At 40.3% G+C, this 21,444-nt stretch overlaps 1 protein-coding gene across 2 annotated transcripts in view; it reads left to right on the forward strand.

The window, feature by feature from the left end:
• The window catches only part of SLC41A2 (solute carrier family 41 member 2), a 1,208,246-nt gene extending 1,200,958 nt beyond the window's left edge, over positions 1–7,288 (forward strand). For both annotated transcript variants that reach the window (XM_044087830.1, XM_044087831.1), the window contains exon 11: positions 5,895–7,288. In XM_044087830.1, coding sequence (XP_043943765.1) covers positions 5,895–6,080 — 186 coding nt within the window. In that variant the 3' untranslated portion in view covers positions 6,081–7,288. The remainder of the gene's footprint in view (positions 1–5,894) is intronic.
• The last annotated feature ends 14,156 nt before the right edge of the window (positions 7,289–21,444 follow it).

Raw genomic sequence — 21,444 nt, forward strand, 5'->3', positions numbered from 1 at the left:
GTCAATCTAGAGTGACTAGTCCACCTAATGTATGTCTTTGTAATGTGGGAGGAAACCAGAGTGCCCAGAGGAAACCCAGACAAACATAGGGAGGACATGAAAACTCCACACACAAGGCACCCCAGCCGAGAATCGATCCGGAGAACCTGTTGTCACAAGGCAACAGCACTATCCACTGTTCCACTGTTTTATCAGTTCATCTAAATAGCTGGTTAAAGCTTCTGTTTTTTTTCCATACTTTTATTTGAGTTGTACTCTGTCAGTGTTTCTTTTATCTTAAACACCTCTGAGTGTGTTTTACTGGAAGCCATCTCCTGTACCAAAGCTACAATGCTTTTTGCTGAACATTTGCAGGATTCTTCTCAGCCAGAGTTTTTTCTTCTCTCTTGCCTGTTGATTTTTTGTCAGGTTCTACAAATTCCTTTTTTGCTGACATCCAGGCAGTGCAATTACTAGCCAGTCTCTGAATTTTACCCAAACATGACAGTTTTAGTGACCGTTTTATTACAAGGTGACCATTTTGTTACAGGACCTAAAGTGAAACACTTAAGCCTATTTATAGGCCTACATCTCTACACTAATTCCTGTGCCCTACATGTGAAACATGCCTTGCAACAATAAATTCACATGGTGGTTATTTAACTTATATTTCTCATGTCAAATATCACTCTATCTCTGAAAGCTAATAGAACAGCAATTTTTTGAGTTCCAAAGAATCCAAAGTTTTTTTTTTTTATTTCCTAGTCTAATAAGCTTAGGTCTGATTGTTACTGTATGAATCCCTGGCTGAAACTCTCATGTGTCAACCAAGAACTCTTCTTACCTGCCTGTTCTACACCAGGTCTTATTAAAAAAAAAGTAAGTAAAATAAACCTTTCTATGCAGCAAAAAGTGAACTTCTTAAAAAACTTTCATTAAGTGACTCCTTGTAAAGAAAAGGATTTTACTGACACAATAACATATAATACAAACTCAAGTGGAGTTATGTTTTGCTATTCATGCCCAAATACAAGTCTATCGATCAAAGAGTCAACAAAATATAAATCTCACTGCACCATGCAATGCCACAGTATGGGGTATGTGTATGTGTTTGGCTTTGTAGACTGGTGATGGCTGTTGCTGTTAAAAACCTCCACAGTTCAAGAGAATAACCTGAAGAAACAGTGGTGCTGTTTGTTTCATAAGGAGGTGTGTGAGATTTAGAGATTTCAGTTTGGGATGAAAAAAAAATCTCAGTCTTCTCTAAAACAAATCAAAAAAATGTAAAGGTTGTGTGTAGTTCCATTTGTCCATATAGTATGCAAGCCAACAGTCATTTTCCTAAATGTCATTTTCAGTATGCCAGAAAACCACAATTGTTTTGAAAAGCAGACCAAAGGTATGAGGCCAAAATCTGGACATTCTGCGAAAATCTGTACAATTGAGAGGTATTAGTGCTTGTAAGGCTTATGTAAGCATACCTCTGCAGAGATGCAGACAGCAACACAAGAACAAAACATCTTCTCATCTTTAAAACTGCACGCAGGTGGAAAGGAAGAATAAGACATCGGTGTGACAATGCACACACAGACATGATGAGACAGGTGTGTGTGACAGGACTGTTCTTAAAGAACTCCCTTAAAAACCAGAACAGTATTTTTTTAGGGTACGTCAAGACCATTCAGGCTAAACTGGGACATTTCCGTGCCCTGAAGACATTTGGGATTCTGGGATGGAGACTTCCTAACTGGGACTGTCCTGGAAAAACCGTGACACTTGGTCACCTTGTTTTAATAAGGTTCTGTTTTCACACTGGAAGAGCTGAAATCAGTCTGTCAGTCAATGTATGGCCATCTTGGAAGTTCTCTTGACCTTCACGCTTCTCAACATAAATATTTTTGGAATGTTACCACAGTCTTGCTGCTTTGATACTTTGTCTGCTTCACTGTCTTTCCCTTCAGACCTTTTGTCCTCTACCTATCTGTTGTGATTTGTGAGTGCTTTCTGTTTCCATGGACCTACCTCTTCTGTAAGAGGAGGCAGTTATTGCTATTTTTCTGTAGTTAATATTTGATGGAAGTATAACGTGACCAATATCTACGTCATGTGATAAATTATGAGTTGGAATTGCTGTTTCTGAAATAAATTGTGTCATTTTCAGTTATATCTGCACCACACCATGTGTTCCTTACAAGTTGTAGTCATTGTATTCATACTTTAAATCTTGAAGGAAAAATAAGAAAAAAAGGCTACTACTCCCACATAAAAACATCACCTTCAGAATAGGAGTATTCCTGCAGAGTAGCAAAATTATCGGTAGAATAAAAGTACTGTGACTGTGAAAAGTTACAGAAGGTTTCTGAAAACATGTGCAAGAATTATTTTTCTGGGAGGTATTTCAGTTCCTGTCACATACACTTTTCCTCCCTTAAGTAACTTCTGGCAGGGTACCCTGCTTTGACTGTGAACCATGACAAAAACTGTATAAAAATAACATATATAACATACTTTTTCACTGGTTCTTGCATTTTTTCTGTTTTCTGTTGTATTTTCTGTGTAAGGCCCAGCTCAACCTTTAATAGACAGGAGAGATCTGATCCATGACCCTAACTGTTTAACTAGCCGCTGCATCTGAAAAGAGAGAAAAAAAGTCAAGAATGTTCATTTAATTTATCTGGACTTCAGTTAATCTCAGGCACACATATGGCTTGATCATTGCATATGTGGGAGTGAATAACTTGAGATGTACATCTCTGGATTATTTGAAGGAGGACTTGATGGAGTTGTCAGAACATGTATCTGGAAAAGGAGCAACTTCAGTACTGAGCATTGCCGAGAACAATGCCTAAGGACAAAGAAAAGATACATTGACTTTAATTATTGGCTTAAATACTGATGTCATTCTAAGGGATCCAGTATTTATCAGCCTGTGATGACATGGTTGTCAGCCCCAGCTGCATTTCTCTCATCATGGCTTCCACACATTGCCTAAGACTTTTTCTTCCCCCATAGTGCCATTTTTTTAGGCAAGAGCAGTCTCCTCAAATTACCCATATTGCCAGTTACAGTCAGAAGCATATAAAAGTAACAATTCTCAATGTTAGAATCCTAAACAAAAAGTTGCACTCCTGTGAAGCCATTCCTAACCCTTAAAATTACTACTCTATGCATCATTACTGAAATATAGTTTCAAAACACTGTGAAAGTACCCCTGCAGTGTGGGATTTTAATGCCTATCTCTCCTTCAGGCCCAATGCTGAATTTCACATTATAGTTGGTGGGGCATATCTGTGTTCCTAAGCCATTTCAACTCCAGACTTGTAATGCAGGACAGTGACCTAGGACTCTTCCATATTCATCTTATGATAAACAAAACTTAGTTACACATAGTAACAGTTGTACCCCCATTGACACTGGCAGACCATGAGTCATTTCTTAACAAAACTGACATCCCTCAGCATAGAACCTAGCACTGTTCTCTTGGGTGACTTTCACTATCCCTGTTAAACTGGGGAATCCATACCACCACAAATAAGTATGCACACAGATTCCTGGATTTCATTAATGCCTGCTCATTGAAGCAATTAGTCCAACTCTCAATGAGTAGCTCAAAAATATTAGATCTGGTTCTCAAAAATGTACCCGTCTGTGCTTGGAGCTCATGGTTACTGAATCACTAGTCAGATCTGACCATACTGCAGTAACATTTACTTGAGGTGTGAGACTTGAGTCACCTTGAAAAAACCCTCTTATGTGTTTGTTAGACGTGTATGTGTGTATACATATTTATATATATATATATATATATATATATATATATATATATATATATATATATGGGTCCCCTTCACATGGTCGACATTTCATAAAGACCATACGGTCTTCGACTTTATGAAATGTCGATCATGTAAAGTATATATATATATATATATTTAAAATCAAAACACACTCCAAACGAAATAACTGAATTGAGTCCACCACTGCCAACGAAAAAACAGACTGCAAACCTGTTACTTTTAACGTTTTCGTTCTTTAATCACAAGAACTTCATCAGAAATGCACCCTTACTAAAGAACATGTTTTTTATATCATAAAATTGATCACATGTAGTCACAATTTGACCAATAGATTTTCATCATTTTTTTAAAAAACTTTTTTCAAAAATTAAATAAACAAATAGACATTTATATATTTGTATATAAAAAAACAACAAACAAACTTTTGTTGTACAATATATTGTCTACTATAAGACAAAAGTTAAAAAGTAATTAACCGTATATTAAACTAAGTGCTACTTTAAAATCTTTGTATAGCTAAAAAGCACTTAATATTAATGACATCATTCAAGCCAGGTGGCTCATCTGCTTTTAGCCTGATTTGCCAAATAGATTCCTTATGTTATGAGTTTCAGTCAGATGAGTTTTCAGTATTTTGAAACATCAGTGTTTTGGTCTCAGTCAAATGAATTTCAGTCGCATTAAATTTAGGTCATATGATATAGACCCATATCACACACACAGATCACTCATCTTCAAGAACATAGCATATCTTTTTCTCCAAAGTTGTGCAATCTCTGAGTGAAAATATATAAACTGAAGCATTTGAAGGGTACAGCTCCTCGCTTGCTGCTGCATGGGTGCTTTCCTCTGCACAAGGACATTCTTCTTCTATTTTTTTTAAAGCTGACTTCCTATTTTTAATTCTTCTGAATTTGTCACTGTAGTTGCTGACTGCATATTCAGATTATCGAATTTATAAATGCGAAGCTTGCTAACATATGCAATTGCATAAATGACAGAACCAAGCAGAATGTGATAGGCATCTTACTTCATTCTAAGGTGATGGCTGTATTCAGCAAGATTTAGCTTCACTTAATCCATGACTTTTTATGAAACATGAGTTGCAAGCAGAGTAAAACATAGACTGCTTGCATCTCGGCCATTCATAGTGCTGCAGTTTGTCATTGGCAGTGCATGTGTAAAGTACACATGTTACAAAAGTGTTTTTTGAATGAATGTTGTCTTTCGCCTTTTCCCGGTTAGGGGTCGCCACAGCGGAACTCCGGTCCGCTAATGATTGGCAGTAGATTTTCACGAACGCCGAGGTGCCAGCTCGACATCCAACCTTCAACGAAGGCATGCCCATTTACGTGTTTTATGAATGAATACATTGTTCAAAACATTTTACGGAATTTCTCTTTCAAGTGTAGTTTATACCTAAATCCTGCTAAATTGAATGACATAAGACATGAATAAGGTATGGTAGAGTGTGTATTTTAGCCACTTAATGTGCATTTTTGACTGTGCTTATAAAACAGCCAGTGGCATTTGTTTATGAAGGAATTTCTAGCCTTGCAATTTAACTGTTTTAATATGCACCAAACAGTAGTGAGATTGCCGATAGATAAATACCTCCTTATGTTTTTGCATTTGGATTTTATTTATGAACGGTGTTACTACTTTATCGATGTTGTTTTAGCATTAGTTAATCCTGAAAGAGAAAACAACAAAAAATTAATTTGAAATGTTTTTTTTTTTTTTTTTCAAGTCAAGACTGCCCACTGTGTCATTGTACTTGCTACTGTTGCTTTAGGATACCACATGGTGTCCTAATTTTTTCCTAGGTGTTAAAATCGAATACCCTGGTTTTCTGCAAAGTATTAATAGCATTAAGTACATCTGACAATGTTTGTATCATTTTGTAGCTGTTAATTCCTTTCAGCAAACTTGAAATTTCCTTAAAAAGAAAATTAAAAGTGTGTTCCATAAAAAATAGATTCATATGTTCTCATGTTATAAATAGTACATTACCAGAATACTGTACAAAAAAAATGTTTCTTTTATTCATTGTTACATTTCATCCAAAACGAAGAATATATTTGCTAACTGTTTTGTTTATTTTTCTTTATATTGAAGGTGTTTATCCTTTTGTGTTTTGCGGACTGGATGGTACATCACATGTGGAAGAAGGGGAAGGACCCAGACAGTTTCTCGATTCCTTACCTGACTGCTTTGGGTGATTTGCTGGGAACTGCATTACTTGCTGCTGGCTTCCACTTTCTCTGGGTGATAGGAGACAAGGACAGTGATGTAGGAGATTAAACATTCTTCTGTTCACTGTTGGCTGCCATATGGAACATAAAACAGGAACCATTACATATAACATGTTTTTTTTTCAGTTGCACCACTGCAGTGATTTGAGTTGGAGGAAACAACAGAAGCTCATTATCCATTGTCTAACCTAAAAAAATGAAGCGGCTTAGACTGTTCAGTCCATCCTTTTGATACTGATGTTAAAAAAAGAGAGGTAAAAGCAGATTAGTAGCACACAAAATATATCCTTTTAAGCATTGTCAAAATCAGTTTACACAGAATGAATAATGGTTTTGTAAAACAAGATTATTTGCCAGTTAATACGTGGTAGTCTGTCATTTTTATAACCACTTACTTCTGGATAGAGGCTAACTCTTCTCGAAGGCTAAGTTGAAAGGCTTTGTAAACTTTGTTGCATCATAACCTGTGCATTAAGTATACATTTCAGCTGATCGTCACTGCCTAGCCAACACTGAATGACTTTAATTGAAGATGTTTCTCAAACAGAATATAATAGAACTGAAAACTGAAAGAAAGTACAAGTCTAATGTTTCTGTTTTACTCCTGATTTGTTCTTGGATGGACATAAGAGTTCAAGATCTCAACAGATGCACTTGATATTTGAAGTGACCACTTGTGTAACACAACTTTAGTGACTTACTTTTATAGGAAAAGTTTACTGATAAACCTTCATGTAGTCATGGAAGAAGTACAGACATTTAAAGAATTTAAAATGTGTAATCTTTGCTGCATTTGATATATTAGAGTTTTGTCTATCAGTATCTGTGCACCTTGGATGGTTCATTCATGTCTTGCATAATTTTTTCTGCTTGAAAGGTTTAATTTTAACAATGTTAGATAAGTGTTACATAAAAGGGAACAGTTTTTTTGAGTACAGATTCTTCAAAGATGGATGTTTAGCAGAATGCATTTATTTTACACTGTCCTATTGAGGATCTATTTTCTAACTACTTATTGACCTGTTGTAATAATACAGAATATGTATATTGTGAAGCATAAAATTTTTATTGGCCATAATATTAATGAGATTGAATGGGAAGTGATTAGCAAGATTCAGCCAAACAAATATATTGCCTTTAATTGCTGCTGCTACAGTTAAGAAAATTAAAATGCAGAAACTCCACTGTAATTAGTGACACTTAGTTTGCTGTGTTTGTGGTACATTTATTTTTATAAAAATCTTAACCATTTGCAAACCCGTGAGTGATAGTTGCCTCTTCTAGATTCTTGTACTTGAGAAGTGCATTTTGTAAAGTGGGTGTTATGTTTTGGGTTTATGAAATTATCTAGTTATTTTCATTGTTTATCTTCTACATTTCTTCCATGCTAGAACATAGTTTGGTTACGTACAAAGAAGGAAGGCAGTTTGTTGTCACAAATTTTGACTTTTTTATAATAGTTCTGGATTTTGAACTAGATAACCAGAAAAAACATCTCAGCCCTTACAAGCACTGTGAGCTTTGTTGTGGCAGTTTTCAAATTGGAAATTGGATAATTAAGGAAATAAAAATCAGATGCTGTGCTAATCGGTGAAACTCACAGTTGCATGCTCTGTATAACTAATTATGCATTGTGGTATGAGAGCAGCTCTGAGGAACAAGATGTAGAAAATGTTGATGAATTTGCTTCAGTCAGAAGTATGTCCCTTCTTATCCTTTCCTCATTCATTGGTTGTAAGTTGTATACTTTTTGTGTGGTTGTTTCAATGGGAAAAGCATGATTGATATGCAGATGTAAGAACTTTGACTACAACTTCTAAGGTGGATGTAGGGGCGATGATGCATAAGATATGGTTCAAAAGAAATGACTTTTAAATTGTCACTGTATCTGCAGTGTATTCATCTGTCTTTTAATTTTTGTGCATTTTCTTATGTAGCAATTGTATTATTTGCTAATTTTTACATTTAACAGATTACCAAACTAAGACTACTGGACCATTTTCGAGCAAATACGGACTGGCTAAAGCCAACAAAACTGATATCACAACAGCATTTTGCTATTCAGATTTTCACTCATGGGCATCTCTCATCTTATGTTTGTTTTGATGATATAGTTTTTTTTGTATTTCACGCCTGGCTTCCCAGCTTAGCGGACTAATGAAGATCATTATTGGTGCTACTGTAGCCAGAAGTGGTTTGTTCTAACTACTGCCAGACTTGCTGCATGCCTAATGTTTTGTAGCTGTGTCAGTCTTAACTTCTTTAAAAACAGCAGTCAATGATGGTAATTAACTGCTGTGTGAATACTGCAGTTATTGGCAAATTGTTCACTGTCTTCACTGAAGGATTGAAGGGTGGTATAATGAGTGCCAAACAATGGAAGATGCAATACTAGTCTGAACACCTATTAAAGATCAAGCATTCCTCGCACAGGAAGATGGGGAGCTGAACTGGAATGTGACTCTGTATGGTTACTGAAAGAAAAGCAAAATACAGCTGCCATTTTCTCCCCACCACTAAGCAAAGAAATGTAACAAACAATTAGCAACTCCCCTTCTCCATATAAACTTCCACCCAACATACATTTCAACTGCTATGATTTTTCCCCTCCAGTTTTGCCTTTCTGTTCCTAGATTTGCTGGTTAACATCATAAAAACAGAACTGTTTAAGGTGCTAACATTTTTTAGTAACTGAATTAAGCTCAATATTACTATAGGATCTACTTTAAAAAGACAATTATATTATTATTAGTAAGAAACTGTTTCTGTTTGTGATCCTCTGCTGTGATTTTTAATATTCAGCAGTTGAGAGGTATGTGCATCCCAAAAGAAACAATCAGTTCTGCCAGTAAATTCTGTAAACTGTAAAATATTATATCAAAGTTTCATAGCCATCATCTCAAGGACCCAACATTAGGAAGAATGTGTACTGTAGTCATTATGACTGCTGAGCTCATACATTTTTCTCAGGCTGATTGCCTCCCCACTTCCAGTCCCACCATGAATTTCTCCACCCTGCTCTTCAATTCCTCATTATTACATGAACCACTGTATGTATGAGGAGCCAAGAAAGTTTACATGTCAACTCTTTATTTTATTTGTAGTTGTTGGTTTTCTAACTCTTGAGTGTTTGGTTTGACTTTTTCTGCTTCAAGGTAAACCTTTTCCTTCTGCCACTTCATTTTACAGCTTACAAACGTTTGGGCCTTCCATCCACCACTCTGAAACCATTGTTCACCCCATGTTTTGTATTAGGTCAGTAGTGATTGCTGATAGACAGAAGACTGTTTTTTGCTGCTTTAGTGAGGCCAGTGTGACTAACCTGTTTGCCGTGTGTAAGTGGCAAGAGTAAAAATTCTAGTATCTTTGGGTTCTCATGCAAGCCCTTGATGTCAGCACACTCCCTCATCCAGGGGCCTACTGATAAAGAAGTTAAAACCCTGTCATCTGGAAACAAATCTTTCCTCCCAAGACCTCCTTTCCTGTGTGTAAGTACATGGATAACCAAAATAAATCCAGCATACATGCATGCACAGCATAACAACCCAGTTGCAGTCATAATGACTGAATCCTCCCCTAGACCATCAGAATCACTTGCAAGAGGCCCCAAAAGTCTACCTCATCCCGTCTCCCCATCCTTATCATCATCTCCTTTCAGCTTATGGTTAGGGGTCACCACAGCGGAACAACAGTCTGCAGAATGTTTGGCAGTAGAGTTTTATGGTGCCAAGTTGCCAGCCCGGTGCCCAGCCTTCCACAGAATGCACACACTCACACCTAGGGCCAATTGAGAGTGTCCAGTCCATCTATAGCATGTCTTTGGAATGTGAGAGGAAACCGGAGCACCCAGAGGAAACCCACATGACCACAGGGAGAACATGCAGACTCCGCACAGAAGGCACCCCAGCAAGAATTGAACTGGAGGACCTCTTGCTGTGAAGCAGCAATGCTAAAACCTGCACCACCGTGGCCCCCCCATCTCCCCACCCTGATTTTCACTATAAGTTAGTAGAAGCTGTTATGAAGGTTAAAAGTAAATTTTGGTAACCACTTCTGTCTGTCACATTTGAATGTACCATCTATTTCTTTCTATGCCTGTCTTTCCCACTGCCTGATTCCCCAGTGTTTGTTTCTACTACAGCAACCCTTAGACTCTTGCTTAGGCATGTTGTGGCAGCTTCAGCTCCCACTGCTATAGCACTGTCCTTTTTGAGACAGATTGAGCTGGTACTGAAGTTGCTGCAAATGGGGTAAGTGGCACTGATCTTCCAGATGCCGTCCGATGTGGATTGCAATGCTATTTTTTTACATCAAATTTACAAGTATACCTGGTACATGTAGAGAAGTTTTTGTTTTCCCAGTTTACAGCTTTTCTGTTTGGTGATGACACAAAACAGCATCTCAATAATGTAAAAGTCAAATGGCTTCCAGTGCAGCACAGAACACAACTTCCTGTAGGTTCTCTCATCTTTTAACTGCAACAAAACACCTTCCTACCCATAGCCAGTAACTGTATGCTGAATACACTCACTACAACCTTGGGCACCTCTCATAATCTTCCACCTTTCTCCAAGTCCCCTCAAACCAAACTATATTGCACCAACCATTCCTTTTCCATCCTTGCACAAAAACTATGGGAGCCCCACTCCCCCTGCCTAAAGAAATATCACCCCCCTTCCCAACATTCAATTCCTGAACAAATAATATGACTCTACATGCTTCTAAGCAGGCCACATCACCTAAACATGTCCCCATCCTCCAACTTTTCAGAGAATCTTAGAATGTACAAGGCAGTTGTGTCATGTACCCAGTTATGCCTTGCCAGTACCCACCCTTAGACCTTACCTCCTTTTTCAAGGAGCAATTGACCAGTCATACCGAAGACCGAATTTATGAATACCCATCAAATTGTGTTAATCCTTTCTTAAAGGAAGACTGTGTCATATCCCATCATCTGCAGTGGAAGTTTATTCCACTGAAGGCATAGTCATTCTATTACAAATCTATCTCTCCACAGTGATTTGCTTATTTGCTGAATCAGGTTCTTGTGTTTGCTTGATTGTTTAATTTGTGGAGAAATGAGAGGTCATGGACTGCAGAGCGCACCCCCTAAATAATCTATAGGACATTGCATACAAGGGCAAAGCCTCCAGCCTGTCTTGATAGCTAAGGCCCTTTAGGCTCATGATGTCTTTTGTCAGGAAACTTTAGGATTTCTCCAACTGCTTTATATGTTTAATAAGAAAAATCCATGTGGGGATATTGTATTTGGTGATGGGCCTGATCAGTGTAGTTTATAGAGAAGTAAGGACATTGTTGGATCAATGTGAAATATGTTTTGCAGTCAGGTAGAAGGATTTCTTGACCACTTTGGCAACATGATGATTAAATGAGAGGGAGCTATCTACCCATGTTCCAAGGTGTCTCACAACATCTTCATTTTTGAGTGGAGTGCTTTCTGTACTATAAGTTGGGCGAAGGGTTTGTTTGCAAAATGCAACAATATTACCTTTTTAGCTTTCAGAGCACTAGCTATTAAAGTGTAAGCTCACGTTGTAGCTTCAGCATATCAAAAGGGGATTTGAATATTATATCCAGTTTGCAGTCACTGGCAAACGTGGTTAACCAGAGTTCTCATTCTTTGATTTGGAGATGAAAAAGGTATATGATGAATAGCAGAGGACCTAGCATGGATCCTTATGGTATCCCAGTGGTTACCTTCATGTCTCTTAGGACTCGCCTATAACCCTCACAGTGTGGTTTCTGTCCCTCAGCTAATTAGCTGTCCATCTAACTGTAACTGGGATCAGTTTGAAGCACATTCAGACTACTGAGTTGGGTGCCAGTTGAGAAGCATTAGAACTGTTGTGGTAGGATATCCGACCGCTGTTAAATAATTATACTAGGAAAATAAAGTAGACAAATTGTAGTAAATAATACGTCATCTGTATCGTCTGCCTGACCCACCCTTTCCTCCCCCAGTTTTTTTCCTCCATGTGGGATCTTTCCGTTTTTGGCATCTTAGGAGATGAATTTATGTGTAAATATGTACAAAACCTTTTTTTAAATTGTATTAATTGTTTACTAAAGTTTGTGTACTGTTATCTTCTTTGTATGATTACTTAACAGCAATACTGATGTCCTACCACAGCAGCTGTAATGTTTCTCATCAGGTATCTACTGTGATGGAAATATTATTTGTAATTGTATAGAACTTATTTTTACAACTGCGGTGGTGGTGCTGTGGTAGCGTTGTCGCCTCATAGCAAGAAGTTGTCCCATTCGATTCTCAGCTAGAGCGTCTTCTGAGTGGAGGCATATGTGAATGGGGCGTGCCTTCGTTGAAGGTTGTGCGTCAGGGCTGGTAACCCGGTACGTAAAAATCCACTACCAATCATTAGCGGACCGGAGTTCCGCTGTGGCGACCCCTAACCGGGAAAAGCCGAAAGACACAAACAAACAAACTACTGTTATGTATTGTCATTTACTGCTTGTTGACCAAAACTTCTTTGTGAAATGTTTCACCTGGGCTGTACCTGTCATAGGTCAGCTTTAATGAGCTTAGTACCCTGGTAAACAAATGCAAAAAAATAAATAAATAAGACCCTCTTAGTTATGGATGTAAAATTCTAGATTTTGCAGTGTTCATATAATTAAACATAAAGGTACCAGTGCTGAATATTTTTTCAACATGGTAAGTCATCAGTTGTATGCAGGGGCCAGATTATGTCAGGCACCTTCCAACAGGGTTACCAGCAAAGAGGATGTGATAAATGCTTCTCACTAGGGAGTCATGGTCACCTGTAGGGTAGATAGCACAATTCCTGAAGTCTTCATCAGCTCCTCCATCTGCACCTGCCACTGGTCACAGATCACTAGAGATAGGCAGGTTCAGGACACAATATCCAGAGGCTACAGTATACCTTTCCTAACCGTCTCATGTCCAACACCAAAGTCTTTGCTAGATATCCTATCCCAAAAAAAAGCAGTAGCAAGTCAAGAGCTTTTTCACTTCCTGCAGTCAAGAGGCATCCAAGATGTCCCAGCATCAGCAGTCAAAAGAGGACAAGGATTTTACCCAAATTCTTTTTAGTGCAGATGACTGCAAACTGGGCGCCATAGTGGAAAGTGCATCGGACACTGATATCCTTCAGAAGGGACTCACGGAAATGGAAACTGGTGCCAGAGCCATGGCCCATGGCCTGTGCCAAAAAAAAAAAAAAATAGTCTCCTCATAAAAAAAAAAAACCCTAAGCTCCAATACCAAGCTACCATATAGGTGGCAGAAATCAGGGACCTGGGACCCCAGTTGACAGTGGCCTTTCTTTGACACTCACATTTAAAGTGGTTAGAAAGACCTTTCATTGCCCACCTTGATCATGAAGGATTCACATGAATCACATCTAGTCATAGTTGTTGTTGCCTGTACTCTTCACTTATCAGACAGATGATGATGACAATGCCCCATTCGGGAATCATCACCCGTACATCTGCAGCAATTGGAGAGACCCAAGAAAAGAACCAAAAGGAAAAAAGGAGGACCAAAAAATCAATGTCATGCCAGACCAGAGAGAAAACTCAGTCCTATTCAGTCTCGCATCCGCCTGCTCAGAGATGACATAGGCCTGCCTGACATACAAGGCCATGTCCCGTCCAACCTAAATTAATGACCACCAAAAAAATCAAAAACCAAAACCACACTAGAGCAAGCGCGCTAAACCTTTAACCGATATATATAAATAGTGCTGGAGATGAGGATAGATTTATTTAGACTCCAGAGACTCCCTGTGGAATAAAACTGTCCTCCATGTGAGGCAGAGCACCTCGCTCTGTTCAAGAAGCAGAAGACTAGAATCGTGGATGGGGAGATTTTAGGCTGACGATCTATCTCATACAAAACTAAACAGAGGCACAACAAACTAATGGGCACAGTATTTTTTATTATAATAATGGTGGAAGTAACTTCTAATTTTAATAAGGCTGGAAATAGCTTAGCTAGTAGTATAGACCTAACCCCTACCTATGAACCTAAGAACTTCAGACTATGTTTGATCTCACCAGCCTAAACCAATGTATTATAGAAAAATGTAATGCAATGCATCTAACTGTTCCCCTTACAAGGGGGATTGGATGTAATGTTTGGACTGTGGGATGCCTGCCTGCACTTCGGAATCTTAAGAGGCTAGAGTCAGTCATTATCAGTTCAGAGGTCTGCCCGTTAACTTCATTACAGTCTCCAGGCTGTCCACCAACTCCATGACAGTGACTGCAGCTCATCAGCAGCTACCCAAGATCAAAATCTTCGTATTTCTGGATAACTGACTCCTAGTTACAGCCAAATATTTAATTGGTCCAACCCAGTTTTTGATTAGGGTGTTTGAGTCTCTGGATGTTGAGTCAGTTTTGCAAAATCTTAACTAAAGTTTAGCCAATGCATTAATTTCTTAGACTGCATTTGGATACTAAGGCTGGCAGTGCCTTCCTTTAATCAGAGAAAATCAGGACTGTCCAAGCTTCCTTGAGACAACTACAATGTTCATCATGCCTGCAACAGACTTTTGTTTCAGGGTTCTGAGATTCACTACGTCAACTGTTTTCATGATACCCCATGCTAGACTACTTAAAAATAATTTTGTAATGGAATTGTATCAATGGAATCAACATGAACAGTACTTTTCCGAGAAAATGTATATGACAGATTCATGTAAGAACCACCTCAGTTGGTGACATTGGTTCAAGAATCTTTTCTACAAGCCTTCCAAATTACCCTCTAAATGTACAGTTAATACCAATGTGTCAGCCCTACTGCGGAAATATATTTCCAAGTGCAGACTATACAAGGTCATGGTTCCCGCAGAAATGACAGATCCTGGAACTCAACAGTATGCTTCACTGTAGTGCTCATATGCACAGAGAGTTTTAGAGATGCAAGTCCTGTAAGTTAATCCTTCTTACCTAATCTTCCATAAAAAAGAGGGTGGTTCTCAGAACCAGTCCTTCTTTTATGCCTAAAGTGACCACTGATGTTAATCTAAACCAGCCAACCTCTCCGTATTTTATTTCATATGCTAACAATGGTGAGTGCTTACATCATTACATGGATATTCATAGGCAGATTAATTTTTGCATGAGTAGAACAACTCTGCTGGAAAGAGGTCATGGTGACTTGTGTGAAACTGTCTAGGTAGTTAGCAGATTGCATACAATGTTAAAAGTTTGCATTTTTTTCAGTAGTCTGCTCTAAATTGTCAAACACTACAGACTGTTCCAGAGCAAGGTCATCCTTTGAGCTAGCACTGTGAAATGGATGTTCTGATGGCCAGCAGTCAAAAGAGGACAAGGATTTTACCCAAATTTTTTTTAGTGCTGAAAAAATGAAGAACTTCAGACTATGATCTCACCAGCCTAAACCCCAATGTATTATAGAAAAATGTAATGCAATGCATCTAACTGATGTTCATCGTGCATGCAGCTGCAGTCATAACAGATGGGTTCTCCTGCCGTCAAGCGGGTCCTCGGTCGGCCAAATTCCAAAGTCTAGGTCCGGCGTCGGTTGTCGTCGCTTCTTCCCTGACGTCAGTGCGACAGGGGTATAAAAGAACCAGCCGACGCCATTTTCTCCAGTCTTTCTTGCCGCGTGCTGCCCAAAGCAGAAGCAGTTCGCAAGTGCCGGTCGGCCAGCTCCTGAGATTACGAATATTTTGCAACCGAAGTCTTGAAAGCTAAGTACCCCGTTGGGGAAACTTTTCTTGCCTCAGAACGATGTCAGACAAAGTTAATAATTGCATTTCTTGTGGGAAGCAAATACCGCATAAGGATTTTCATTCCCTCTGCATTCCTTGCTTAGGCCCAGACCACGACGTCTCGGCCTGTCATTTTTGTGCTACATTCAACAGACGAACCATTAAGCATAGGGCGGAGTTCGCCCAACACTATTTTGGCAAAAAATTTAATTACATTATGTCGTTGGATACTCCGACTCCAGTTTTGAGTAAAAGACACAAAGATAAGGACCGACATATGAGGTCCGCGGCTTCTACCGACACCACGCCAAAGCCGACTACAGGTGGCCCGGTTCTCAGCAAGGAGCCTACGCAGCCCCTGACTACCGACGACACTTCATTGGCGGTGTCTACTGTACCCGAGGTCGCAGGCTCTTCGGCCCACACCCCGACTACCGATACCGAAGCCACTCTTGGCGGTGAAACACAGAGTTTAGACAGGTCTGCCACCTCTCAAGGTGTCTTCAGGCCTTCCTCTTCTTTTTCCATCAAGGCTTTCACTAAGTCTAAAGCAGCCATGCATTCTAAGAGACAAGCTCCACAGGATCCTTCTCAAGGCCCCATGCCTAAAAAGCAGATGCTCAAAATGGCTGAGGATTTGATTACTCTTATCAGGGGTTCTCAACCCCCCCCCAGACAAAAGGCCCAGAGTGGAGGAAGAATCCCCCTCCTCGGACCAGGCCTCCATTATTTCAGAGCATTCTGTTGACCAGGAACATTCATACTCCCCTTTTGAAGATTCTGATGCAGAGGAGTCCATTCCCTCTGTCTCCCCTCCTGAGGATTACTCTTTTGGGGAAACCTTGCATACCTTGAGGGAACACTTCCACTGGGAAGGCCAAGAGTACTCAGACTCCAAGAAAAGGCTTAGGGATTTTCTCTTGCTCCCTCAGCACAGGCCTCTGGCAATACCTCCTGTCTTAGACATTCTTGATGTTTATTCGGAGGCCTGCCTTAACCCAGACTCTTTACCTGCAGCCCCAGTCAAGCCTGACAGGTATTACCGGGTTCCTGACTCACACCAATTCCTATACAAAAGCCATGCGGCTGACCCAGAAACTATCTCACAGGGTCCCAAGGGAATTAAGGCCTCCACTGCTAAAAATCCATTACCTTCAGAGAGAGATTCCAGAGCTTTAGAAAGGTGGGGGAAAAAGGTATACACCTCAGCCACCTTAACCACGAGGGCATTAAACTGCCAGTTCCATATGTTAAAGTACCAACAGTTTCTGTTATCACAGTTGAGAAGCAAAATGTCACAACCTGAACAACCAGACTTGAAGAAGTTGCAGGATTTGATGCATAGTGCAGTACAAGTGGGTAAACATACCTTGCAATGTGGTTTTGATGCTTTAGAGGCCTCATGTAGAGCTGCTGTTACAGGATCAGTCATACGTAGACATGCCTGTCTCAAAGAGCAAACCTTACCAGATCATGTCAAAGCTAAATTACTAGATGCGCCTCTGCAAAAAGATGTATTATTTGGTGTTAAAGCTGAGGAGGTATTAAAGAAAATGGAGGAAAAAGCTAAGTCAATGCAAACAGTAAAGGATTTCCTACAGGTACAACCTCCACGTTTCAGTAGAAATTGGCCTTCCAAAAATTGGTCCTTTCCAGCCACGGACAGACCCCAAAGAGGTAGATACAGGCGCCCGAGGGGCAGAGGGCAATCTCAAGGATCGTTTAGAGGCAGACAATGGCAAGCTCCTGCACAAAGAGGTGGTGAGGATAGTTCACAGCCATTCAGAAAGCAGACCCAATGACTTTCCCCTTTGCATGCCAAGCAAGGCTCAAATGGCAGCACCTGTAGGCGGAAAACTGGCATTATTTTTGAAAAATTGGCATATTGTCACAAAAGACAAATGGATCCTGGACATTATAAACAGAGGCTACAGATTCTATTTTCACACCCTTCCAAAAATGAGAGGCATGCCAAACCTGCCACACAATCAAAGGGCAGAGGCACAAAAACAGATTTCAGATCTCATGGACATGAAAGCTATTCAAGAGGTACCCACACAAGAACAAGGTCAAGATTTTTACTCCAGACTATTCCTGGTACCAAGGAAGGGAAAAGATTGGAGACCTATTTTGGACCTATCCATCCTAAACACATTTTTACTCGTGCCAAAATTCAAGATGCTTATATTACTGCAGCTTCTTCCCATGCTGGGCAAGGAGTCTTGGCTGGTAACATTGGACCTCAAGGAGGCATACCTGCATGTCCCAATCAGACAAGATTGCAGAAGATAGCTCAGATTTCTTGCAGGTTCAACCCATTATCAATTCTCTGCATTGCCCTTTGGCTTATCTACTGCACCCAGAGTATTCACGAAATGCCTGGCATCAGTAATTGCCTACTGCAGACTTCAAGGGATACAAATTTACCCATATTTGGACGACTGCCTGATCCAAGCGGACAGCAAGAACATTCTTCTGAAACATCTGGCTTTTGTAATAATGCTGTTAAATTCTCTGGGATACACAGTCAACAAAAAGAAATCAAGGCTGATACCCTCACAGACAATAATTTTCCTGGGTGCCAACTTGGACACAAACACCCAGATGGCCTACCCCACGCCAGAGAAACAAGGGCAACTAACTCAATACTTAAGAAAACTAGCAAATTTCACCAGGCTGACTGCAAGGAAAATCCTGCAGGCTCTGGGATTCATGGCATCTTGCATCCTAATAATCCCATGTGCAAAGCTGCATATGAGGAAACTTCAGTGGTACCTGAAAAACCTATGGTCTCAACACAGCCACAGTTTGGAAACAATAATACCACTGATTCCATGTCTTCAAAAGGAATTTCTGTGGTGGGCTCAAGCATGCCAAAGAAACACAGGTCTCCCATTCTGCAAACCTCAAGCAAATCAAGTCATCACAACAGACGCCTCGACTACGCCTGGGGGGGCGCACATGACAGATCGGTGCATTCAGGGCAAATGGGCCAAAAAAGAAAAGCACCTACACATCAATCAAAAGAAAATGCTAGCAGTAATAAATGCTATTATGGCTTTCAAAGACCTTCTGCATCCAGGTCAACTATTGATAAGGACAGACAACACCACAGTAATGTGATACATAAACAAACAGGGAGGAACCCATTCATACCCCCTGTGCAGGCTGGCCATGTCTCTTTGGAACATGGCTCTGGAATTACAAATCGAGCTTCAAGCACAGTACTTGCCAGGCAAGGAAAACACACTGGCAGACAACCTAAGCAGACATATGACATATCCACATGAATGGAAGTTGCATCCTCAAGTTTTTAATGAGATAATTCAAGCATGGGGAAGGCCAGATATAGATCTCTTTGCCTCCCACAAAAATCACCAATTGGCAAAATTCTGCACAAGGACCTTTCATCCACAGGCCTGGAGAGTGGACGCACTCTCTTTCAGTTGGACAACAATGACAGTTTATGCCTTTCCACCTCTTCCTCTGCTGCCCAAAGTTCTATTAAAAACCAGAGCAGACAGACAAAAGATGATTCTCATTGCTCCAGACTGGCCAAGACAACACTGATACCCATTCCTGAGAAGCCTGACGCATTCCCCACCATGGATCCTACCTCTAATGCCTCTTCTTCTGACTCAGCACAGCTTCAAAACTCTTCACAGTCAGCTGAAAACACTCAATCTGGCCGCATGGAAGATTCCTTAACTTCACCACAGACCCTACTCTCCAAGGAGGTGCAGGATGTCATTTTGGAGGCCATAAGGCCTTCTACTAGAAAAGCTTACTCCGCAAAATGGAGATGGTTTTGTGCCTGGAATGAGAAAACGGGCCAGAATCCTGGAATACTGAATTTACCTCAGATATTACAGTATCTAGCTGAGTTGCTAAGCAGTGAACTTTCATTCTCCTCCATCAAAATCCATGCCTCAGCCATTTCTGCAGAATACAACACTGATCCTCCTTTATTCTCTCACCCCCTCTTAAGACAGTTCCTCAGAGGGGCTAAGATATAAAACCCCCAAGGAAACAACCAGTGCCTGCTTGGGACCTCAGTTTCATTCTAGAAAAACTGACCTTGCCTCCTTTTGAGCCAGCTGCCTCAACAGAACTGCAATATTTGTCCTGGAAAACGGCCTTCCTTCTGGCTATCACCTCAGCTCGCAGGGTATCGGAACTACAAGCCCTCATGGCTGTGTAGCCTTTCATTATTTTCCATCAGGACAGAGTTTCCTTACGAATCAATCCGTCCTTTATGCCTAAGGTGGTATCCAGGGTAGCTTTGAATCAGGCTATCCACTTACCTACCTTTTACCCTAAACCTCAAAACAAAGGGGAGAGACTACTACACTCCTTGGACGTCCACAGACAACTGCGTTATTATTTGGACAGAACAAAGCCTTTCAGAAAATCAGAGCAACTCTTTGTGTCCTATGCTGCAGGAGCTCAAGGGAAGCCAATTTCAAAACAGACAATCTCAAAATGGATAGCCCACTGCATACATTTTTGTTACTCTTTTCATGGTAAAACTGTACCTGCAGGCATCAGATCTCACTCCACAAGGGCCACAGCTACCTCTGCAGCTTTCCTCAGAGGGGTTCCTACCAAAGATATTTTGGAAGCAGCCACTTGGAGTTCTGTGCATACCTTCTCCAAACACTATCACCTGCCATTATACTCCAAAACTAGAGCAGGCTTTGCCACTGCAGTCTTGCAGGGCATCCTGGCTCCTCCTAGTTCCACCCAGTGCCTACCACCCCTTTTTTAGCTTTGGGATTCTACCCATGTGTTATGACTGCAGCTGTATGCACGATGAACATAGTACAGTTTTGTACCTACCATAAATGTAGATGTTCGAGTGCTAATACAGCTGCAGTCCAGGTTTCCCTCCCTCCTTCCCCTCTTGGGACAGGCTATTGGCTAACACCTCCTCATACAACCTGATTGGGGTATTCATTTATGGTGTATTTGCTTGCAACTACTGTTTTTTGATTATATTGCATTGCATTATTACATAAATTTATGTATTGCCTTCCTTCTGGGGGCACCTGACATCTGGGGCAAGAAAAACTGAAGAAAATGGCGTCGGCTGGTTCTTTTATACCCCTGTCGCACTGACGTCAGGGAAGAAGCGACGACAACCGACGCCAGACCTAGACTTTGGAATTCGGCCGACCGAGGACCCGCCTGACAGCAGGAGAATCCATCTGTTATGACTGCAGCTATATTAGCACTCGAACATCTACATTTATGGTAGGTACAAAACTGTACTTTCCCCTTAGAAGGGGATTGGATGTAATGTTTGGACTGTGGGATGCCTGCCTGCACTTTGGAATCTAAAGGAGTCATATAGATGTTTGCTGAAGATAAACCACTTATCAGATGTGAAAGTTATGCACAAAATGCTAATGCATCATTTGAAGAAGTATTGCTTGTCTTTGGTAATACTTTCCTACTCTTGTACCCCTGCCTGGGGTAAGCAGGTCATCCTTGCTCTTTCAGTATATTTCACTTCTCTTTCAATATATTTGTTTCCCACATTTTGGCCTCTTACCTGTATACTATCATTCCATTTTTAGGGATACTTATCTAATGGATGAGAGTGTTTATATTTCTGCAGAACTGTGTAGTAGAATAAAAAGATGCTTGATGGGATTGGGGGAGACAGCC

The sequence above is a fragment of the Protopterus annectens genome, chromosome 11.part0 (genome assembly GCF_019279795.1).
Source record: "Protopterus annectens isolate FY-2018-M chromosome 11.part0, PAN1.0, whole genome shotgun sequence".
NCBI lineage: Eukaryota > Metazoa > Chordata > Ceratodontiformes > Protopteridae > Protopterus > Protopterus annectens.